At 35.6% G+C, this 22,323-nt stretch overlaps 2 protein-coding genes across 5 annotated transcripts; one reads left to right on the top strand and one right to left on the bottom strand.

Annotated features, from left to right (window-relative positions):
• Window positions 1-2,351: 2,351 nt before the first annotated feature.
• LOC140837354 (probable prolyl 4-hydroxylase 3) lies at window positions 2,352-6,111 on the bottom strand. 4 transcript variants are annotated; one of them, XM_073203484.1, is made up of 6 exons: window positions 5,132-5,151; window positions 4,802-4,899; window positions 4,597-4,694; window positions 3,221-3,350; window positions 2,933-3,120; window positions 2,352-2,767 (listed from the first exon to the last, which is right to left on the bottom strand). In XM_073203484.1, the coding sequence occupies exons 2-6, from the start codon at window positions 4,852-4,854 to the stop codon at window positions 2,694-2,696; spliced, it is 543 nt and encodes a 180-aa protein (XP_073059585.1). In that variant the 5' UTR covers window positions 4,855-4,899; window positions 5,132-5,151; the 3' UTR covers window positions 2,352-2,693. The 4 variants fall into 4 exon arrangements, with proteins under 4 accessions (XP_073059585.1, XP_073059584.1, XP_073059583.1 ...); XM_073203483.1 differs by lacking the exon at window positions 5,132-5,151 and having other exon boundaries at window positions 2,352-2,573; window positions 2,683-2,767; window positions 4,802-5,116; XM_073203482.1 differs by lacking the exon at window positions 5,132-5,151 and having other exon boundaries at window positions 4,802-5,114.
• Window positions 6,112-11,710: 5,599 nt separating this feature from the next.
• On the top strand, window positions 11,711-15,428 carry LOC140837352 (probable prolyl 4-hydroxylase 3). Its single transcript, XM_073203481.1, has 7 exons — window positions 11,711-12,081; window positions 12,159-12,255; window positions 12,945-13,042; window positions 13,148-13,245; window positions 14,485-14,614; window positions 14,717-14,904; window positions 15,070-15,428. Exons 1-7 carry the CDS (start codon window positions 11,888-11,890, stop codon window positions 15,141-15,143), a joined length of 879 nt encoding a protein of 292 aa, XP_073059582.1. The 5' UTR covers window positions 11,711-11,887; the 3' UTR covers window positions 15,144-15,428.
• Window positions 15,429-22,323: the final 6,895 nt, after the last annotated feature.

Raw genomic sequence — 22,323 nt, 5'->3', positions numbered from 1 at the left:
ATTTGTATTTAAGAAAATTTTTAATTTTTCCGTAAATTTTTAAATAATTAAAAGTACGTACGTTAAAAGTTGAGACAGGATCTCAAGGAACACATTCAAGCTGCAATGGATACAATTATTGAATCTCACTGTACGATCAGTTTCCCGTTTATAAATAAAAGATCAGTGAAAACCAATAATGTACAAGTGTGTGAAGATACAGAGAAAATGGGCACACATATCGCATTAGCTTACAAGAAGCAATCCGCCCAGAGGGAACAATTCATCGTGTTATCAACTTAGAATAGAAGCACAGTTCCCTCAGTGTGTGAGAACACTTTTGTATTGTACTCAGATATCAGTTCTCACATACACACACACACACTACCACTCAAATATAGTCTCGCACAAAAACAATAAACTTGTGTATGTAGTCTTTGACACACAAACGTTAAACAAGTGTACATTGGAATGTCCTGCTTTTAGTTTAGTCTAGGAGTTCAGTTAGGCAGTGAGTAAGCCCTAAGCTGGTAGGTTTGTACAAGGTGTTGTATAAATCTTCTGGTGAATCCTACCCGAGGTGGTAGAAGGGGTTACGTAGAAGTAGTTGAAGTCTCCAAACATCCATAAACATATCTTGTATACTCTAACTGTTAACCCCTAGTTTTAAACTGATTTGATCAGTTAGAGCATCCATCAATTCAGTTTTCACCATAATTGAACTGATATATGCCAAAACCAATTCCCTTATTTTCAGTTATTCAGTTACACATGATATAAAATATATTAATGTTTCTTAACGAATGATTATTTCGAGTGTTTTTCGCTTGGTTTAATACCAAATTTGATCTAATTCATCGGTGTATATATTCTTAGAACACGAGCTATTGCAGCTCTTGGAGAATATTGTGTTTGAAGCACTTCAAGGTGCGCGACACACGATCCTTCAATAAGAAGCCAACTAATCAATCAAAGAATTCATCTGACAAGCAACATTTTATGTTGTGATGATTTAGCAAAGCTGCTGATCAAACGGATAATTATAGTCCGTACCAACAGTCAGTGATTCCCAAAAAAATGACAGAATTCATGCGCACTACCAGAATATGTCAGAAAAGATGATGACATGTCAACGACAACATCTATTTTTTGAAAATGATATATGATTTAAAAAGATGACTGTTGCATATGGATTCTATAAGTAGATCAGTTAGATGATATTTTAAAAAACTAACTCTATTAAATTCTGAATTAATAGATCTATTGTATTTCATCGAAAAACATTTCTACTAATTAAACCGATAAAATCAAGCACACACTGATAACTTATTATCTTGTCAATTAAGGATCAAAATGAGAGTAGAATATTTTTGTTAAACCTTTGTAATTGAGAGTGAGAAGTCTTGTTGTTCATTTTGGTTATGACTGAAGGATACTAAGAGTTTCAGTCAGATATTGTTTAAGTTTTGCTGAAGTGAATGATTTCAAATTGTTTGTAACCATCAAAGTCTTTTAGTGTAATCATTTCGTGAAAAGGAACGTGTAACGTAACAGCGTTAAAATCTCTAAACATCTAAACACAAATTTGTGCCAATTTTCTTTTCAGTTTACCTATTTTTACCTTTCAGTCAATCTATTTTCACAGTTTTCATTGTTGACTTACCGAGAACCCAACTGACAAAAACTCAATTCAGTGTTGTTAAACAAACCAAAATATTTGTAAATTGTTGAGAAAATTTTATTAACCTATATCTAAATTTATCTTCTATCCTAAAACTTGCATTATATTTCTATATTACATGAGTAAGCTTTTATATATATATATATATATATATATATATATATATATATATTGATAATTTAAAAATGACGAGCAATAAATTACTAAAGAATGTGAAGTATACATACAAGCATCACCTCATTCTAATTAGGATCGAAAAATCAATATTTCCAATATAATTGTTACATAAAAACTATCTAAACTCTAAAAAAATTATCAACAAAAAGCCAAACAAGCACACGCGCCAAACAAGCACACTCGTGCACAATGCGACTAGTATGGAATAAAAGATTGGTATTTATTTCAAATGCATGAAACAAATATGAGACGCCAAAAGATTAGGAGTGAGTCTCATGTTATACCGTTATACGGATCTTAATCTATGAAATCGGCCAACCCTATCCATATTCACAATAAAAAATAATACTCTTAGCATAAAATATAATATTTTTTCATGGATAACCCAAATAAGTGATCCGTCTCACGAATACGACTCGTGAGACCGTCTCACACAAGTTTTTGCCAAAGATTAGATACGTCTCCAACATATATCGTACTTAGCCCCAAGCAACGACTTTGTTAGAATCAGAAGTGCAAAATGTGGCCGAAATTTAGAAAATTAAAATTAAATTTCTAAACATCATAAAGATTACAGAACAATTTACATTACATTAATAAAGCTACAGCTGGATACTAATTACTAATTTCGTTCTCATTTTCCATTGAATTGGTAACGAGTCTATTGAATTGGCCATGCCCAACTTTTATTTGTTCCTCAAAACAAAATTTCCGTCCGTCCTATGGACCTGCTAGCTAGAAAATAACGAATGCATACCTCTAATGTTATACCAGTTAAACAACTGTAAACAGGCATAAGATTTGACGAGAAATAAGCTCGGCATTATGATTTTACATCTCTTATCGATGAAATTCTCTAGGTCTTGTACTCATCAACATGCATCCACTTCGTAGTTGACCACTTATTCCCTTTGATAACAGGGCAACCTCCTGGAATAATTAGAAATGTGAAAAAGATTAAAAGTCAATTTTATGCAGTTATTTCTTCTAAAGCCTTCTTTTATGTTTTTTCATTGCGGGAGAGAAGATAATCGTGGTGGAAGATTAACTAAATGAAAACTTGATGCGTATTTGCAAGTGGAGATGAACACTTGCCATGCAAGCTTGATGGATCTAAAGTGGCATCGGGGCGCATACTCCAGAAAAGCAATGCATCACCCATTTTTGGTTTCACGGCAAGGCCTCTCCGAGCACATTCTGACATCTCATTCCATCCTGGTACAGCACTGAAATTGCCCTTTGCAGCAGGAAAAATTGTCTCACCCCCATCTTCAACATCTGACCTGCATTTGATGAAAAGGCAGAGATAGAAAGTCACATTATCTCACCTCGATGAAAGTTAATGTGAGTGAAAATATATAATTAAGGGAGTAAAACCCTTACAAATACATAAGAACAGTGGCTATCCGCTGACCCCCATTTTTTGTATTGAATTCATCGAGAAAGTAATCATAATGAGGTTCATATTTTTGTCCAACTTCATAGTGCAGAACTTGTAGACCTTCTCCATGTTCTGCAAAGACAGTCTAAGCATAATAAGATAACCGTTTGTAGGAATTATTTTTAACAGTTTCACAGAATAGAAACACAGAATAGAAAGCTTTTGAAGACCGAAGACCTGCATCTCATGCAGAAAAGATGAACCTTGTACTGGATAACAGTAAGACAACAGCATCCCAAATATTGATTTGCAAGTATTGACTAGAGGTGCACACAGATCGAGCTTCTGAACTTTCGAGTCGATTCAAATACTATTTGATTAACATTGCGAAATCGAAACTCAATCATCAATAATTTTTTACTTGAATTTGAACAAGAATTGTTTTGTTCAATAGCTAGCTCCTTGAGAATTTTAATATTTTAATAAATATTTTATAAATGTACTGAAAATTACACGAGCTCACAAACTTGGCCCTGACTTTGAGTATTTGAGCATATGTTTAACAAAGCTCGATAAGCAAGTTCGAACCAAACAAATCAATCTAGAATTCAAAATTTAAGTCGAGTCGAACTTGAGCCCAAAATTGTTCTGTTTTTGAGCTATGAGCCGCCTTAAAAAATTTGAGTTCAAAGATTGAATTATAAAACAGAGGCTAGTATTTGGCTTCATTTGGTACATTTAGATCCCTAATATTGAAGCAAAGGAAAAATGAAAATATAGGACGGACTAAAAGACAGGCATCAATGACACACACACGAAAAACAACAAATTAAACCCATTTATCCTTGGAAGTGGTTCCATCCCAAAACTGGCATTACTCACAACAATCAGTTGTAGAGTGAACAATCTACATTCAAAGTATAATAACAACAAAGTAATAACACCAGTATTCTATCATATCAATTATCAGGGTATTGTTTTTCCATAGTCAAGCACAAATTAATCAGCTACCATGCATGATTACCTCTTTTGTTTTAGAAGATTTGTTTCTGTGAGTAAAAGAATACAATTAAACAAAATTATTGAGTTTTTACAATCACTAACTTTGGGTGTTCAAAAACAAATGGAGGGAGGATACAATTACTATTTCCTTCTCATACAAACTTTAGACAACCATAAAACTTAATCCATAAACGCAATCAATATAATCTATCATCAAACTTTCACTTCAAAAGTGATCTCAAAATGCAACCAAAACGAGGCTTCTCAGTTTAAATTTCTCAAATTTTGTCAGAGAAATATGACATCAGGAGAGAGGAACTTTTTCATGAAACAAACATTGAAATGATGCAGAAAAAATATTTGAAAAGTCCCATACCTGCAGGGATGAATGTGTAATCTGCTATTCTTTTTTCAATAGTTCTGATGATTTTATCTTGCCCTCTCCTCAAAAACATTCCAGAGCTTGTACGAACCCTGAAAGACAAGATGATTACAGTTTTAGATATTCAAGATAAGAATAAGAGAGAAAACCAAAGTTCTCAATAGTAGAATAATATTAATTTCAATAAAATTAAACATACCTGCTATCTTTACTTTTGCCAGTCTTGCTATCGACAACTGTTGACTTTTTCATGTGAGGTCTTGCAAAATTTATCAGGTACTCACATTCCTCTTTACTCTGCCAATACATGATTAAATAAACCACATACAGTTATCTTAAACTAAATTACAAAAATTTTGGCAAAAGAAACAAGTCTACCAAATTATTTTTTAAATAATCCAAAGCTCGGATTTTCCGTCATTCGCGAGCATAACAATATGCAAATTCATACACACTATTTTCAAATTATGTGGAAACATAAATGCAAGTACGCCACCAAGGGTGCCCGCAGAAATAGACATTAGATTACATGAAACAGAAGCTGCACTTTCACTAATTCGCTTATGGACTGCCCATAAACCGCTGGCTGCCCGTAACCCGTGGGCTGTCCATAGCTCGGCTGACCGTAGCCCGGGTATCCTGTCTGTTGACCATAATCGGGTGGGGGTGGCGCACCGAATGGATTTCCATATGGTGGTGCGGGTGCGAAGTCCCTCGACCCGGGCGGAGGCACGCCGTACGGCGGCGGCTGATAAGGATCCGGTGCCGGACGGTAGCGTGGTTCGCGTACGCTGACTTTGACCTCAAGCTTACCATGTGGCCGGCCGGATGGGCGCAGGCGCTTCAGCTCGAGCTTCCGATCTGCCGGGTAACCAAAATCGACATCATCGACGACGTCGCGGAGGTGCAGCTTGGCGGAGCCGATGAGAGGCTTGGTACCCTCATCGGCGTCGGCGTGGACGATGTCTATGTAGAGGGTGGAGTCCTCTATGGATGAGTCGAAGGGGATGGTGAGCTTCTGATCCCAGTAGGGAGAGGTGTCTCCTTCGTCGTCCACGCGGGAGGAGCACTTGTTCTTGGAATCGATCCACACGACGGCGTACGGCTTGAGCTTTCCGTGTCGCCAGTTGACAATAACAATGAGAAAATTCTGGCCTTGATGGATCCAAGTTACAGAACCAGATAGTTTTAAGTTTTCTTTTGATGAGCGGATAAGCATGTCGAGAGCTCGAGCTGTGCTCTGTGGCACTGGCGGCGTTTGATTGCAGTTCCGCCGCTGGAGCAGAGAGAACGGACAGCCTCGAACTCCTCGGGGCAGACCACTGCCACTAAGCATTCGGCAAGGGAGTGGTTCAGGTGGCGGCACGCAGATTGACGAGATGGCCCCGCCGGGATCCGACGGTGGCACTCGGCCAAAGCTCGGTGAAGCTTCTCGCAATTGTGAACGTTGGCAGTAGGCCGTGGCGACGAATATGGTCGGCTCATGGACTGGATCGTACAAAATATAGGGACCCGTACTACACCGCTATTTAATTTGTTTGGAAGGTGTTGAGCAAACAAGAGAGCCTATGAATAATTAATGATTATATGGGCCTAAGCCTAATAATTAATAAGAACTATTAATCGTGGTACATGCGTGTGTCCTGAATATATGTGGTTAATATATTAAATATTCATGATATTATAATATAATGACGTCACGATATAAAGAAGAGAGTTTATTTTTCACGATGGCTAGTTTGGAGAAAAAATAATATTATTTTTCACGTAAGCAGTTTCCTTACGACGGTAAATATAATATTATTTGTTAAGAAAAAATATAATATAAAAAAATGAGAAAGGGTAAAATAGGAAAAAAAGTTGGTGTTCATAGAACGGTTATTATTAGGGGCTCAACTATAATTAAATAGTAAATAGTAAATATAAAAAATTAAAAAGGGTAAAACAGGAAAGAAAGTTGGTGTCCTCATAGAACGATTATTATTAGGGCCTCATACTTAATATAATAATATAGATTAGGGACCGCCTAACTTTCACCAATCGATTAGTGAAAAATAGGGATGTAAATGGACCAAACGGTTTGCGAGCTATTCGAAACTCGACTCGATAAAAAACTCGTTTGAGTTTGTTTGTTAATCATATCAAACCAAGCCCAAGCTCGATTTTGAGCTCGAAAATTTAATCAAACCAAGCTCAAGCTTAAGGATATTCGGCTCGTGAGCTCGCAAACATGTTTGATAATAGGCTTGCGATCTCGAGCTCGAGATCGGCTCGTTTAGGTGGCTCGCAAACATGATTTTGGAATGTTCAGTAATATACTTATTTATGTTTTTTTTTAGCTCTTATTTGTGTCGTTTTGGTTATTTATGAATGAATTTACATTTTTATGTCTGATTTAAAATTAGTTTATAGAAGATATATTTAATTTTTAACAAGCTCGATTCAAACTCAAACTCGAGCTCAATTCTATGCTTATCGAGCTCGAAAACGAGACGAGCTCAATCCAGGCTTGTTAAACATGTTAAACGAGCTATTAATGAATCAAGCTCGAGCCTGGCTTGAATAACATGCTAAACGAGCTTTTAACGAGCCGAGCTCGAGCTTTTAACGAGCTCAGTAATTTCATTACAAAACCAAGCTCGACCCTGATAATAGAAGCTCGAATCGAGCTCGAGCCTCAAACAGTTTTAAACAAACCAAGCTACTGCTTGGTTTGGTTTGGATCGTTTATATCCCTAGTGAAAAATAAAGAATTGATCGGGTTTAGATCAAAATTGGAAAGTGGTAGTGAAATAATAACATGATATTATATATTAAATATATACACAATAAAATAAATAAGCAATAAAATAAATATTTTTACTTTTGAATATTCTTATTTTTTTTATTTTTTGGAGCTTGGATAAATATGGAGAACCAAACCTTCAAGTATCATGTTGATAACGTGTTAAAAATAAAAATTTAAGATAAAAAGAAAAAATCTCAAACTTACAAAATATATTAAACTACATCCTTTATAAAAAAAAAAAAATTCTACTCAATTTTGTTTTTCCTCACAAATTGAGAGACATATTTATAGAATTTCTTTGAAAATAATCTGAAAATAAAAACATTATTACATACACTATCACAGATTAATTTTCAATATTTACAACTCTTATTTTCAGCACTAAATCTCTTATTTTCAACTATTTGAACTTTAATTCACCTAATTAAAATCAAAATAAATTGCTGGTAAATGATTAGAGAAACATAAACAAGAATAAAATAAAAATTATTAAAAAAACACAATTCAATCTATTGGGGTATAATAACTCTCTCTTAGCATGTCAATCTGATTCTTGAGCTATTATACTATTTATAATATTAGAATTACATCGTTATCATAAACTATAGTTTTTTTTTAAAACAGCAAAGGCTTGGTCCTACGATTGATATCAGAGTTAAGGTCACGATTTCCATTCTCATTGATTACAAGTAGTGCAATTACTGAGAGATAGAATATTGGGGTGCAAATATTGTCTTTGTTTGACATAATAATCGAAACGTAATGTTTGAACTACTGTACAATTTAAGTTATTAGAAACTGTTACCACTATATATAACTTTTGTTAAAGCGACGTACGTTCGGCCTCACACAATCAAATATTATATAAAACCATTAAAATATATTTATTTCATATAAATATGTAAGAAACTATATTTTAAATAAATGCAACACGTAAAATACCATTATAGAATTAAATCTAAAACCTAAATAACTTAAAAACTTTAAGTTGTATTTGGATAAATGAATTTGAATCTATGAATTTTAAATTTAGAATAAAAAATTCAATTGTTTGTTGAGAAAATTTATTTGACAATAAATTTCAAATCTCAAATAATTATTTTTTTTAAGTAATCGTGAAGAATTTTAAATTTATTTTAACATGGAAGAATTTTAAAGCATTCACTCAAATACTTCTTAAAATCCAAATAATTCATTCAAACACAAATTTATGAAATTTTTCACACAAATTAATGAGTGGAGAATAAATAAAAGAATACAATCAATATTTCCCTTTTCTGTTTTATTTTTAATAGATTATTTGTTCTTCGCTATGTATTTGCCAAAAATTGGGGCCGCCCACAGAACGAGACTTACTTTAAAATACCGCTTGTTTAAGTAAGGTTCGAGCAGAAAACTTCACAACAAATTGTCATTTTTTCACATTTTCTTTCACTTCTAAATTTGATAAATTAACTAGTTTATTTAATTTACTGAAATTGTTGATTTTGAAAATAATTCCGAGTGTTAGACTTAATCACTTACCAATAATTTATTCAAATTTGAATTGCACTTCTAAATTTTATCGAACAATTATCAAACAATAGCTTACCAAATTATCCATTTTTTGGCCAATTCAATATTATATCTTATTATAATTTACTTTTATTCTTATCTCAGAATGATTATTGTTTTTTTCTTTTTTGCAAAAACGCCTAATTTTATGCACCGTTTGGTAGTAAGACGGTGTTTTTTTAAAAAAAATTAAAATTAAATAACTTATAGGTTCTATTTTAATAAATCGTTCTACGAGTAAAAAATTAGTAAATAATTTATGAGCTTATAATAAAGGGTTTCAAAGCGTTTATAATGGGAGCTATCCCAAGCAAGGTTTAATAAATTTAATAAAATATTATTAAAGCGATAAATAATTCTATTTTGGGTTTTGGCTATTGAAGTAGTCAAAATACAGCGTGTCATGTAACATGACTTTATTTTTTTTAACTTGTAGTGTTTCGACCGAGACTTCACGTTACTGAAAAATATCGATATGAGACAATAAAGTGATGACATAATATAAAAAATATTGTTTCGATGAGTAGCTTCAATGTTAAAGTACGACGACTCCTACCAAGTGATTAGGGCTTCAATCCCTCGTTGTCTGCCATATCAACTTTGAGTTTGTTGTATAAAGCTTGCTTAGTGTTGTAAGGCCCGAGAATTTTATCCTATTAATCTGAAATGATTTGGGGATAATTGATATGATTATGATTATAGACGGAAAGGATCGGACTGAGAAAGACGAGAAAATGCATGAAAATGTGCGAGGAACAGTAGCCTCGCGCATATGCGCGAGCTGCTGAGAAGCCGAGTACCGAGACCAGTAGGCCTCGCGCATATGCGCCGATGATGTCGCGCATATGCGCGAGACGTGTAATAGGCGGAATGAGCCACTCGTCCTCTTGCATGTACGTGGATGTATATATATATATATACACACGAATCCTTCATTGTTCAGAAGGAAAGAAACGAAAAGAAAATCGAGAAAATGTTTCTGAAAAAAGGTTGAAAATCCCTACGCCTTTTGTGAGAAATCCGTCCGTCCGATTTTGAATCCGACTTCGGTATTGAGTTCCTATCTACGTAGGCTACAACTGGACGTAAGTTTTGCTACATTTTAATATGTTCTGAAATTATGGTATTGTCAGAATCTGATATTATTCATATATGATGTTTTTGTCAAGTTAGACATCGTATAATTGAAATCGGAGTGAAGAACAAATACCATATGAAATCGTTATGATTTTCGGAATAGTTTTGGAGTCAATTGATATCAGAATTGAATTGTTATCGATTATGAGATATGAGAATTGATGATATCTGACTGATATGGTAGTACTGGATATATTGAAATTATGACATTATGTTGTTGAAACAGAATTTTGATTGAATTCTGATTATATCCAGTATTGATTGAGTGGTGTATTGATACCGTACCCTCGATATTGTTATTGTCATATTGAGTATTGACAAGCTTTGAGTTCGAGACTTCGACAGAGTCAGAGTATCAGAAAGAAAGGTATAAATTAATGTTGTGTTGGGATTGCACAACTCGAGTGAGGTTTGACTCGAGTTTCCCTAAATCACATACTTAGTTTATTGCATTGATATTTGTAATTGATGAGATTGATGTTTGTAGTCTATTGATTTATAGCCACTGCATGTATTGACTACTGATTCGTTTAGTCAATGGTTGATTCACCTAGTCACCGACTGATTCGTCTAGCTATCGGCCGATTCGCCTAGCTATTGGCTGATTCGCTTAATTAATGGCTGATTCGTCTAGTTACTGGCTGATTCGCTTAATTCTTGACTGATTCGTCAATTCTGCGGCTGTTTCGCCCAGACACTGGATGTATGAATTAAATCGATGCCGTTTAGGGTGGATTAATTCCTACCGACTGAGATTCGATATAATTATTAATATCCAGACATCGGGATTCCTAGGTTAGAGTTGAGTCGAGTCTGAGACGACGCGTTGTTTGAGTCGAGTCGGAGTCTGAGTGTGATTCATTGCTTGATATTGATTTATGTTTCTGATTTGATACGTGTTTTATGAATATTTATTATATGCTTTTGTATATGTTTTATATGATCGCATGTGTACATTGTTTATACTGGGATTTATTCTCACCGGAGTTATCCGGCTGTTGTCTTGTTTTGTATGTGTGTATGACAACAGGTGGGGCTGGATCAGGGTCAAGAAGAGGATGAGAGAAGACAGTTAGCGTGGAGATCCGGACTGAGGAGTATATCTGTTATATCACCTGAGATGTAGTGAAGAAACAATAGTTATTATGATTTCTTGTTGTACATGACTTGTACTTAGATCTGATTAGTGATCTTGTAAATGAGCTAAGACTTATTTCATATGCTGCGTACTCTCGTATGTTAAAAAAAAAATTTAATTTAGACCCTGTTTATTATAATTGATTAATTATTTCCAGAAAGTGATTAAGAATTGAATTAAGTTCGGGTCCCCATAAGTGTGATTACGTGATGAGTGTAGTTTGCAATTTATTGGGTGGACTTTTTTGATTTATCCATATCACACTAAAAATAGATGTCACGGGTTCCAAAGTTACAAAAATTTGATATAAAAAATATATGAATAAAAAAGTCAATTTTTAAGTAATTGTTACGAGAGTTTATTTTAATTTCAATACCTAATATCGACTAATTAAAATATTATTAAAATCTAAATATTAAATTAGAGTATCATTTCGACCCTTTCACCGACTATAGATAATTTGCATTTAAATAGTCAAAAAAAAAAAAAAAATTTTGCATTTACAAAACCTCGTTCTACTTTTCCACATCCTTGCTTCCTCAGGAGTCAGGAATCAATCTACGTTCGATACCAACCCAAAACCCTTACAGATCGAAATTAAGTTTGTCCTTTTGGTTGGATAAAATTCTTACACCGAGGATTGAATAAAATTCGATTATTCAATCGAAATGGCCAAGGGGAGGGGCAGTCGGCATCAGAGGAAGCGATCTACGGTGGTTTTGGTGCTTTCTATGCTATTAATGCTGTCTGTGGTGTTAATAATGCTGCTGGGCCTCGGAATTTTGTCTCTCCCCATCGGTTCCGACGGAGACTCCCCGCTCGTCGCCGATCATATCAAATTTAAGCGCCTGACGATAGAAATGTAATTTATTTTGTGTTTCAAGCACCTTTTTCTTGTCAATGTCTGTTGTTGAATTTTTTGTTTTTTTTTGGTTGTAGGGGAAGAGATGAGTGGGGAGGATTAGGCAAGAGAGGAGAACAGTGGACGGAGGTTCTTTCTTGGGAGCCCAGGGCTTCCATCTATCATAATTTCTTGGTCAGTTTTGGTTGTGTGCCTGTCGTTGTTAGAATGATTGCCTTTTGTTTTCTTTTGGATAATGTGAACTAACTATCTACTTCAATTCTGGTGTTGCCATTTTTTCTTTCAAATATTGATTTCTTGATTAGAACTATAGAACTATTTGGTCCTCTTTTTATTTGGTCGATTCTATGCATATCGACTCGACTGTGGGATTCGGTGAATGGATAGGAGACCCGAACTAACCTTATTTCTTGTTCATTTTCAAATTAATCGAAGATCAGATGGTTGTGGTTCTTGCCGCATTATATTGTTGATGGATCTATATTGTCATACCAGCTGTATTTACCCTAGATTCAATTAACGTGAACTGATTTTTTTATCTGAAGAAGACTGAAGGGTTTGTGCACCCCTGTAGCAATTTTGTTTTCAAGTACCCATAAGCGAATTAGTGAAAGTGCAGCTTCTGTTTCATGTAATCTAATGTCTATTTCTGCGGGCACCCTTGGTGGCGTACTTGCATTTATGTTTCCACATAATTTGAAAATAGTGTGTATGAATTTGCATATTGTTATGCTCGCGAATGACGGAAAATCCGAGCTTTGGATTATTTAAAAAATAATTTGGTAGACTTGTTTCTTTTGCCAAAATTTTTGTAATTTAGTTTAAGATAACTGTATGTGGTTTATTTAATCATGTATTGGCAGAGTAAAGAGGAATGTGAGTACCTGATAAATTTTGCAAGACCTCACATGAAAAAGTCAACAGTTGTCGATAGCAAGACTGGCAAAAGTAAAGATAGCAGGTATGTTTAATTTTATTGAAATTAATATTATTCTACTATTGAGAACTTTGGTTTTCTCTCTTATTCTTATCTTGAATATCTAAAACTGTAATCATCGTCTTTCAGGGTTCGTACAAGCTCTGGAATGTTTTTGAGGAGAGGGCAAGATAAAATCATCAGAACTATTGAAAAAAGAATAGCAGATTACACATTCATCCCTGCAGGTATGGGACTTTTCAAATATTTTTTCTGCATCATTTCAATGTTTGTTTCATGAAAAAGTTCCTCTCTCCTGATGTCATATTTCTCTGACAAAATTTGAGAAATTTAAACTGAGAAGCCTCGTTTTGGTTGCATTTTGAGATCACTTTTGAAGTGAAAGTTTGATGATAGATTATATTCATTGCGTTTATGGATTAAGTTTTATGGTTGTCTAAAGTTTGTATGAGAAGGAAATAGTAATTGTATCCTCCCTCCATTTGTTTTTGAACACCCAAAGTTAGTGATTGTAAAAACCCAATAATTTTGTTTAATTGTATTCTTTTACTCACAGAAACAAATCTTCTAAAACAAAAGAGGTAATCATGCATGGTAGCTGATTAATTTGTGCTTGACTATGGAAAAACAATACCCTGATATGATAGAATACTGGTGTTATTACTTTGTTGTTATTATACTTTGAATGTAGATTGTTCACTCTACAACTGATTGTTGTGAGTAATGCCAGTTTTGGGATGGAATCACTTCCAAGGATAAATGGGTTTAATTTGTTGTTTTTCGTGTGTGTGTCATTGATGCCTGTCTTTTAGTCCGTCCTATATTTTCATTTTTCCTTTGCTTCAATATTAGGGATCTAAATGAACCAAATGAAGCCAAATACTAGCCTCTGTTTTATAATTCAATCTTTAAACTCAAATTTTTTAAGCCGGCTCATAGCTCAAAAACAGAACAATTTTGGGCTCAAGTTCGACTCGACTTAAATTTTGAATTCTAGATTGATTTGTTTGGTTCGAACTTGCTTATCGAGCTTTGTTAAACATATGCTCAAATACTCAAAGTCAGGGCCAAGTTTGTGAGCTCGTGTAATTTTCAGTACATTTATAAAATATTTATTAAAATATTAAAATTCTCAAGGAGCTAGCTATTGAACAAAACAATTCTTGTTCAAATTCAAGTAAAAAATTATTGATGATTGAGTTTCGATTTCGCAATGTTAATCAAATAGTATTTGAATCGACTCGAAAGTTCAGAAGCTCGATCTGTGTGCACCTCTAGTCAATACTTGCAAATCAATATTTGGGATGCTGTTGTCTTACTGTTATCCAGTACAAGGTTCATCTTTTCTGCATGAGATGCAGGTCTTCGGTCTTCAAAAGCTTTCTATTCTGTGTTTCTATTCTGTGAAACTGTTAAAAATAATTCCTACATACGGTTATCTTATTATGCTTAGACTGTCTTTGCAGAACATGGAGAAGGTCTACAAGTTCTGCACTATGAAGTTGGACAAAAATATGAACCTCATTATGATTACTTTCTCGATGAATTCAATACAAAAAATGGGGGTCAGCGGATAGCCACTGTTCTTATGTATTTGTAAGGGTTTTACTCCCTTAATTATATATTTTCACTCACATTAACTTTCATCGAGGTGAGATAATGTGACTTTCTATCTCTGCCTTTTCATCACAAATGCAGGTCAGATGTTGAAGATGGGGGTGAGACAATTTTTCCTGCTGCAAAGGGCAATTTCAGTGCTGTACCAGGATGGAATGAGATGTCAGAATGTGCTCGGAGAGGCCTTGCCGTGAAACCAAAAATGGGTGATGCATTGCTTTTCTGGAGTATGCGCCCCGATGCCACTTTAGATCCATCAAGCTTGCATGGCAAGTGTTCATCTCCACTTGCAAATACGCATCAAGTTTTCATTTAGTTAATCTTCCACCACGATTATCTTCTCTCCCGCAATGAAAAAACATAAAAGAAGGCTTTAGAAGAAATAACTGCATAAAATTGACTTTTAATCTTTTTCACATTTCTAATTATTCCAGGAGGTTGCCCTGTTATCAAAGGGAATAAGTGGTCAACTACGAAGTGGATGCATGTTGATGAGTACAAGACCTAGAGAATTTCATCGATAAGAGATGTAAAATCATAATGCCGAGCTTATTTCTCGTCAAATCTTATGCCTGTTTACAGTTGTTTAACTGGTATAACATTAGAGGTATGCATTCGTTATTTTCTAGCTAGCAGGTCCATAGGACGGACGGAAATTTTGTTTTGAGGAACAAATAAAAGTTGGGCATGGCCAATTCAATAGACTCGTTACCAATTCAATGGAAAATGAGAACGAAATTAGTAATTAGTATCCAGCTGTAGCTTTATTAATGTAATGTAAATTGTTCTGTAATCTTTATGATGTTTAGAAATTTAATTTTAATTTTCTAAATTTCGGCCTCATTTTGCACTTCTGATTCTAACAAAGTCGTTGCTTGGGGCTAAGTACGATATATGTTGGAGACGTATCTAATCTTTGGCAAAAACTTGTGTGAGACGGTCTCACGAGTCGTATTCGTGAGACGGATCTCTTATTTGGGTTATCCATGAAAAAATATTATATTTTATGCTAAGAGTATTATTTTTTATTGTGAATATGGATAGGGTTGATCGGTCTCACATATTAAAGATCCGTGAAACGGTATAACATGAGGCTCACTCCTAACCTTTTGGCGTCTCATATTTGTTTCATGCATTTGAAATAAATACCAAATCTTTTATTCCATACTAGTCGCATTGTGCACGCGTGTGCTTGTTTGGCTTTTTGTTGATAATATTTTTCAGAGTTTAGATAGTTGTTATGTAACAATTATATTGGAAATATTGATTTTTCGATCCTAATTAGAATGAGGTGATGCATGTATGTATACTTCACATTCTTTAGTAATTTATTGCTGTCATTTCTAAATTATCAATATAAATATATATATATATATATATATATATATATATATATATATATATATATATATATATATATATATATATATATATAAATAAAAGCTTACTCATGTAATATAGAAATATAATGCAAGTTTTAGGATAGAAGATAATTTAGATATAGGTGAATAAAATTTTCTCAACAATTTACAAATATTTTGGTTTGTTTAACAACACTGAATTGAGTTCTTGTCAGTTGAGTTCTCGGTAAGTCAACAATGAAAACTGTGTGAAAATAGATTGATCGAAAGGTAAAAATAAGTAAACTGAAAAGAAAATTGGCACAAATTTGTTTTTAGATGTTTAGAGATTTCAACGTTCTTACGTTACACGTTCTTTCTCACGAAATGATTACATTAAAAGACTTTGATGGTTACAAGCAATTTGAAATCATTCACTTCAGCAAAACTTAAACAATATCTGACTGAAACTCTTAGCAACCTTCAATCATAACCAAAATGAAAAGCAAGACTTCTCACTGTCAATTACAAAGATCTAACAAAAATATTCTACTCTCATTTTGATCCTTAATTGACAAGATATTAAGTTATCCGTGTGTGCTTGATTTTATCGGTTTAATTAGTAGAAATGTTTTTCGAGGAAATACAATAGATCAGATAATTCAGAATTTCATAGAGTGAGTTTTTTAAAATATCATCTAACTGATCTGCTTATAGAATTCATCTGCAACAGTTATCTTTTTAAATCATATATTACTTTCGAAAAATAGATGTTGTCGTTGACATGTCATCGTCTTTTCTGACATATTCTGGTAGTGCGCATGAATTCTGTCATTTTGTTGGGAATCACTGACTGATGGTACGGACTATAATTATCCGTTTGATCAGCAGCTTTGCTAAATCATCACAACATAAAATGTTCTACAATTTCTCCTTTTTTGGTGTTTGAAAAAATTATGCCACTTGAGACAAAATACTGAATTCATTAATCATATTAAAAAATACAACTGAATTGTACAAAATTTATCCTCTAAGCGCTATCTTCTATGATGATCCTTTTGATTTCCATAGTGCTTGTCAGATGAATTCTTTGATTGATCAGTTGGCTTATTATAGAAGGATCGTGTGCTGAGCACTTTGAGGTGTTTCAAACACAATATTCTCCAAGAGCTGCAATAGCTCGTGTTCTAAGAATGTATACACCGATGAATTTGATCGAGTTTGGTATTAAACAAGCGAAAAACACTCGAAATAATCATTCGTTAAGAAACACTGATATATTTTATATCATGTGTAACTGAATAACTGAAAATAAGAGAAACGATTTTGGCATATATCAGTTCAGTTATGGTGAAAACTGAACTGACGGATGCTCTAACTGATCAAATCAGTTTAAAACTAGGGGTTAACAGTTAGAGTACACAAGATATGTTTATGGATGTTTGGAGATTTTAACTGCTCCTACGTCACCACTTCTACCACCTCGAGTTGGATCCACTAGAAGACTTTGATTTATACAACATCTTGTACAAACCCACCAGCTTAGGACTTACCCACTGTCTAACTGAACTCCTAGACTAGACTGAAGGCAGCAAATTCCAGTCAACACTTGTTTAATGTTTGTGTGTCAAATACTACATACACAAGTTTATTGTCTTTGTGCAAGACTATATTTGAGTGGTGGTGTGTGTGTATGTGAGAACTGATCTCTGAGTACAATACAAAAGTGTTCTCACACACTGAGGGAATTGTGCTTCTAATCTAAGCTGAAACACGATGAAGTGTTCACTCTGGTTGGATTGCTTCTTGTAAGCTAATATGCGATATGTGTGCCCATTTTCTCTGTATCTTCACACACTTGTAGATTATTGGTCTTCACTGATCTTCTATTTATAAACGGGAAATTGATCATACAGTGAGATTCAATAATTGTATCCGTTTGCAGTTTGAATGTGTTCCTTGAGATCGTGTGTCAACTGTAACTTACCGTACATTTAACTATTTTAAATTTGTGGAAAAATTAAAAATTTTCTTATATAAAAATAACTTTCAGATTTTGAGCGTCAATAAACTGTCCATCCAAAAATATTTGCAATAAAATAGATCACAATTAAGGTTTGCTAAAGAAAAATACTTGTTTAAACACCGTAAACCAAAACGTGAAATCAGAGTATTAAAAGTGTGATGCATCAAGTCTTAAAACATTGGCGGTCCTCGGGTTTAGCCTCCTGCTCTGTCCAAGACAGCTCACTAGTCCCCACCCCTCGTTTCCTCGTATTCATCCTCACCTCCATCGATCAAGTCTAGTGAGTCTAAAGATTCAACATGCTTAAACTGGATATAACAAGTAATACATAATAAAACCATATGCATCTTTAAAATAGAGCATACAAACTTGAAACTTGAACGTGGTAGCATAAATATAGACGAGCTGTCATCATAAAACTTTTCATAAACATGCTTGCTGCATATATACTAGAGCATACATAACATAATTTTGCGTAGAGATATGTTCAAAGCAAGTGACCCATACATAAAATGCCTGACCAGACTAAACTACAGTACTGGGCTGGCAGGAAAAGTCCACTACCACATACATGAGATCTCCATTCATGCTTTAACGGATGGATTGGTCCCTGGCTGGAACACATTGTGTACACCGGTCAGATTCGGCGGTAGGGCTACACGATAAGCTAGTGTCCCTACCTTGTCAAGAATCTCAAACGACCCAATAAATCTCGGACTGAGCTTGCCTCACTTCCCAAATCTCCTAACACCCTTCATATGTGCTATCTTTACAAAAACGTGATCACCTACGGCAAACTCTAGATGCCTTCTTCACTTGTCAGCATAACTCTTTTGACGACTCTGTACGATCTTCATCCTGTCTCGAATCTTGACCACCACCTCTGCAGTCTGCTGAACGATCTTTGGACCAAGTTCTGATCTCTCACTGATTTTATCCCAATGAATCGGCGATCTGCACTTCATTCCATACAATGCCTCATGGGAGGCATATCTTTAGATGATTGGAAACTGTTGTTGTAGGTAAACTTCACAAAAGGTAGCTTCGATTCCCAATTCCCATGGAAATCGATCACACAGGCTCGCAATAAGTCCTCCAAAATCTGAATCACTCGCTCAGACTGTCCATCTGTCTGAGGGTGGAGTACTATATTGAAAAGCAACCTCGTCCCCATGGCTACGTGTAAACTCTTCCAAAAGGACGATATGAACCTCGGGTCTCTGTCGGACACAATAGAAACTGGGATCCCGTGCAATCGAACTATCTTCTTGATGTAAAGCTCTGCATACTGCGTCATGGAGAAAGTCATCTTCACTGACAAGAAGTGTGCCGACTTAGTAAGTCGATCCACTATAACCCAAATGGCATTGGATCCTCTGACTGACCTCGGTAAACAAACAACGAAGTCCATGGTGATATTCTACCACTTCCACTCGGGGATAGGGAGTGGCTTAAGCATCCCTACTGGCCTCTGATGCTCTGCCTCCACCTGCTGAAAAGTGAGACATTCAGACACAAATTGGCGGATGTCTCTGTTCATACCTGGCCACCAATACAGAATCTGCAAATCCTTGTACATCTCGGTACCTCCCGGATGAATGGAGTACGAAGATGCATGTGCCTCTGTCAGAATATTCTCTCTGATCGAATCAACACTACGCACCCACATCCTTCCTCTGTATTTTACAATACCATCAGACACTGTGTAGAGCATACTTCCCTTGGCCTCATCCTTCAGTCTCCATTTCTGTAACAGCTCATGTGAAGACTGACCTGCACGGATACAGTCTAGCAAAGAAGACTGTACTATCAGATTAGACAGCTTAGGAGCTATGCCCCTGGGATAAACCTCTAGAACAAATCTCTGAATCTCTGATTGAAGAGATCTTTGCACTGACAATTGTGCTACGACTGCAACTTTTCTGCTCAAGGCATTTGCCACAACATCAGCTTTCCCCGGATGATAACTAATCTCGCAATCGTAGTCTTTCACTAACTCTAACCACCGTATTTATCTCATATTCAGTTCTTTGTGCGTGAAGAAATACTTGAGACTCTTGTGATCAGTAAATATCTGGCATTTCTCGCCGTACAAGTAGTGTCTCAAAATCTTCAACGCAAAGACAACAGCAGCTAACTCAAGATCATGAGTCGGGTAGTTCTTCTCATGCACCTTCAACTGTCTGGATGCATAAGCTATAACCCGATCATGATGCATCAAAACTGCGCCTAAACCGAGCTTAGAGGCATCGGTGTATAACACAAAATTACCTTGCCCTACTGGCATGGCTAAAACTGGCGCTGAACAAGAGCTTGCTTCAAAGTATCAAAGCTCTTCTGACATTCATCACTCCAAATTAATTTATCATTCTTCTTAGCCAATGAAGTGAGTGGCACTGCTATTGAAGAAAATCCCTGAATAAATTTCCTGTAGTAGCCTGCTAAGCCTAGGAAACTATGGATCTCTGATACATTCTTTGGCTCAACCAATTCCTTAACTGCTGCCACTTTGGCCGGATCCACCTCAATACCACTGTTAGATATTATATGACCCAAAAACGATACTTTCTCCAACCAAAATTCACACTTACTGAATTTCGCGTACAATTTGTGTCTTTGCGAAACCTGCAACACAGTACTCAAATGCTGACTATGCTCCTCATAGCTCTTCGAGTAAATAAGAATGTCGTCAATTAATACTATGACGAAATGGTTTAGGTAGGGCTGAAAAACTCGATTCATCAAGTCCATAAATATCGATGGAACATTCGTCAGTCGAAACGGCATTACACATAGAGCTCATATCTGGTTCTGAAGGCTGTCTTATGAACATCTGCATCTTTTACCTTCAGCTGATGATACCCTGATCAAATATCTATCTTAGAGAACACTGAAGCTCCCTGCAACTGATCAAGCAAGTCCTCGATCCTTGGAAGTAGGTATTTATTCTTGATCGTTACCTTGTTCAGTCCTCGGTAATCGATACACAACCTCATGCTCCCATCTTTCTTCTTAACGAAGAGCACTGGTGCGCCCCATTGTGAGAAACTAGGGCGAATGAATTCTTTGTAAAGAAGCTCCTGAATCTGGTGCTTGAGCTCTAATATCTCAGCTGGAGCTAGTCGGTATGGTGCCTTAGAGATTGGCACAGTGCCTGGCGCGAGATCAATAGAGAACTCCACCTCTCTCTCTCTATTGGAAGGCCTGTGATGTCATCGGGAAAAACTTCAGGGAAATCTCTGACCACTTGTACATCAGATATAGATGGAGTGGGCACATAAGGTGCAAAAATAATACTGGCCAAGGAAGCCTGACATCTCTTGTGAATAAGTCTCCGTGCCTGTATGCAAGAGATCATGCGCGAAAAACTTCTCAATCTATCCGGTTCAAAGAGAAACTAATTCATGCCCAACGGTTTAACCAATACTGACCTTTTCTGAAAATCAATAAGGACTCTATTTGATGCGAACATGGGTGGTCAAGCTCCAAGGAAAGCATGAGATCCTTTGCAGTTGCCGGAGGGACCAATCACAAGGGGACGACTAAAGAAATTCAAGGAGGCATTATAGGGAGTCATGAGCAAGCATGAAGGGGTCGTGATGCATGGGAGTACGTTGGGAGGCCAAAGGAATATTATTCAAGCATTTTTTGAATCAAGCCGAGGCTACACGGATGTGCACACGGACCTGCACACGGGGTCCGTGCCCTTTACAACAGAGGATGAAGAATTCCAGTGTCTACATGGACCCGAGCACGGACCAGTACACGAGGTCCGTGTCCTATGAAATTTGCGAAGATCGAGTGTACACGGACCCGTACACGGAGGTGGACACGGGGTCCGTGCCCCTTGTTTCCAGCTGAAGTTGAATTCCCGAGAGTACACGGAGGCCTACACGGGGTCCGTGTCTGAGGCGGCTGAGCGAGAATATTTTCCTTTTTAGAGTTTTAATTATTTTGAAGACTAGATTTTTGACATCTTTTGTTTTATTAAAAGATGTTGGACGAAAATTAGACACCCAATTGACATATCATTGATATTTTATCAAAGTTTGAGTTTTTCTCTCAAACATTCAAAGCTTCGCTTTGTTCTTAAAATCAAACATATCAAAGTTTTTAACTTTGTGGCGTTTGTCGATCGTGCGTGTGCGATTTGTCTTCGACTTTTTCTTTGAAGGTTCGTCATAATATCGATTGTTTATTCCGTGATTATTTGTTGCTAGACTTTTCATAGTTTAGAGGTGAAAATCACAACACACACACTTGATTCAAAAGATCGCGACAACTATGATTCTTTGTTCGATATTAAATTGAGGGAGCGATTC

The sequence above is a fragment of the Primulina eburnea genome, chromosome 7, assembly GCF_022965805.1.
Source record: "Primulina eburnea isolate SZY01 chromosome 7, ASM2296580v1, whole genome shotgun sequence".
Classification (NCBI taxonomy): domain Eukaryota; kingdom Viridiplantae; phylum Streptophyta; class Magnoliopsida; order Lamiales; family Gesneriaceae; genus Primulina; species Primulina eburnea.
The sequence above is the reverse complement of the archived record's forward strand: the minus strand, read 5'-3'. Positions and strand labels throughout refer to the sequence as shown.

What these genes read in the sequence shown, in the direction of transcription:
- LOC140837354 (XM_073203485.1), bottom strand. Translation starts at nt 5,938, where the DNA reads ATGCTTAGTGGCAGTGGTCTGCCCCGAGGAGTTCGAGGCTGTCCGTTC.
- LOC140837352 (XM_073203481.1), top strand. Translation starts at nt 11,888, where the DNA reads ATGGCCAAGGGGAGGGGCAGTCGGCATCAGAGGAAGCGATCTACGGTG. An exon ending in AAGCGCCTGACGATAGAAAT is followed by an intron (nt 12,082 to 12,158) that starts GTAATTTATTTT and finishes TTTTGGTTGTAG; the next exon opens with GGGAAGAGATGAGTGGGGAG. An exon ending in GCCACTGTTCTTATGTATTT is followed by an intron (nt 14,615 to 14,716) that starts GTAAGGGTTTTA and finishes TCACAAATGCAG; the next exon opens with GTCAGATGTTGAAGATGGGG.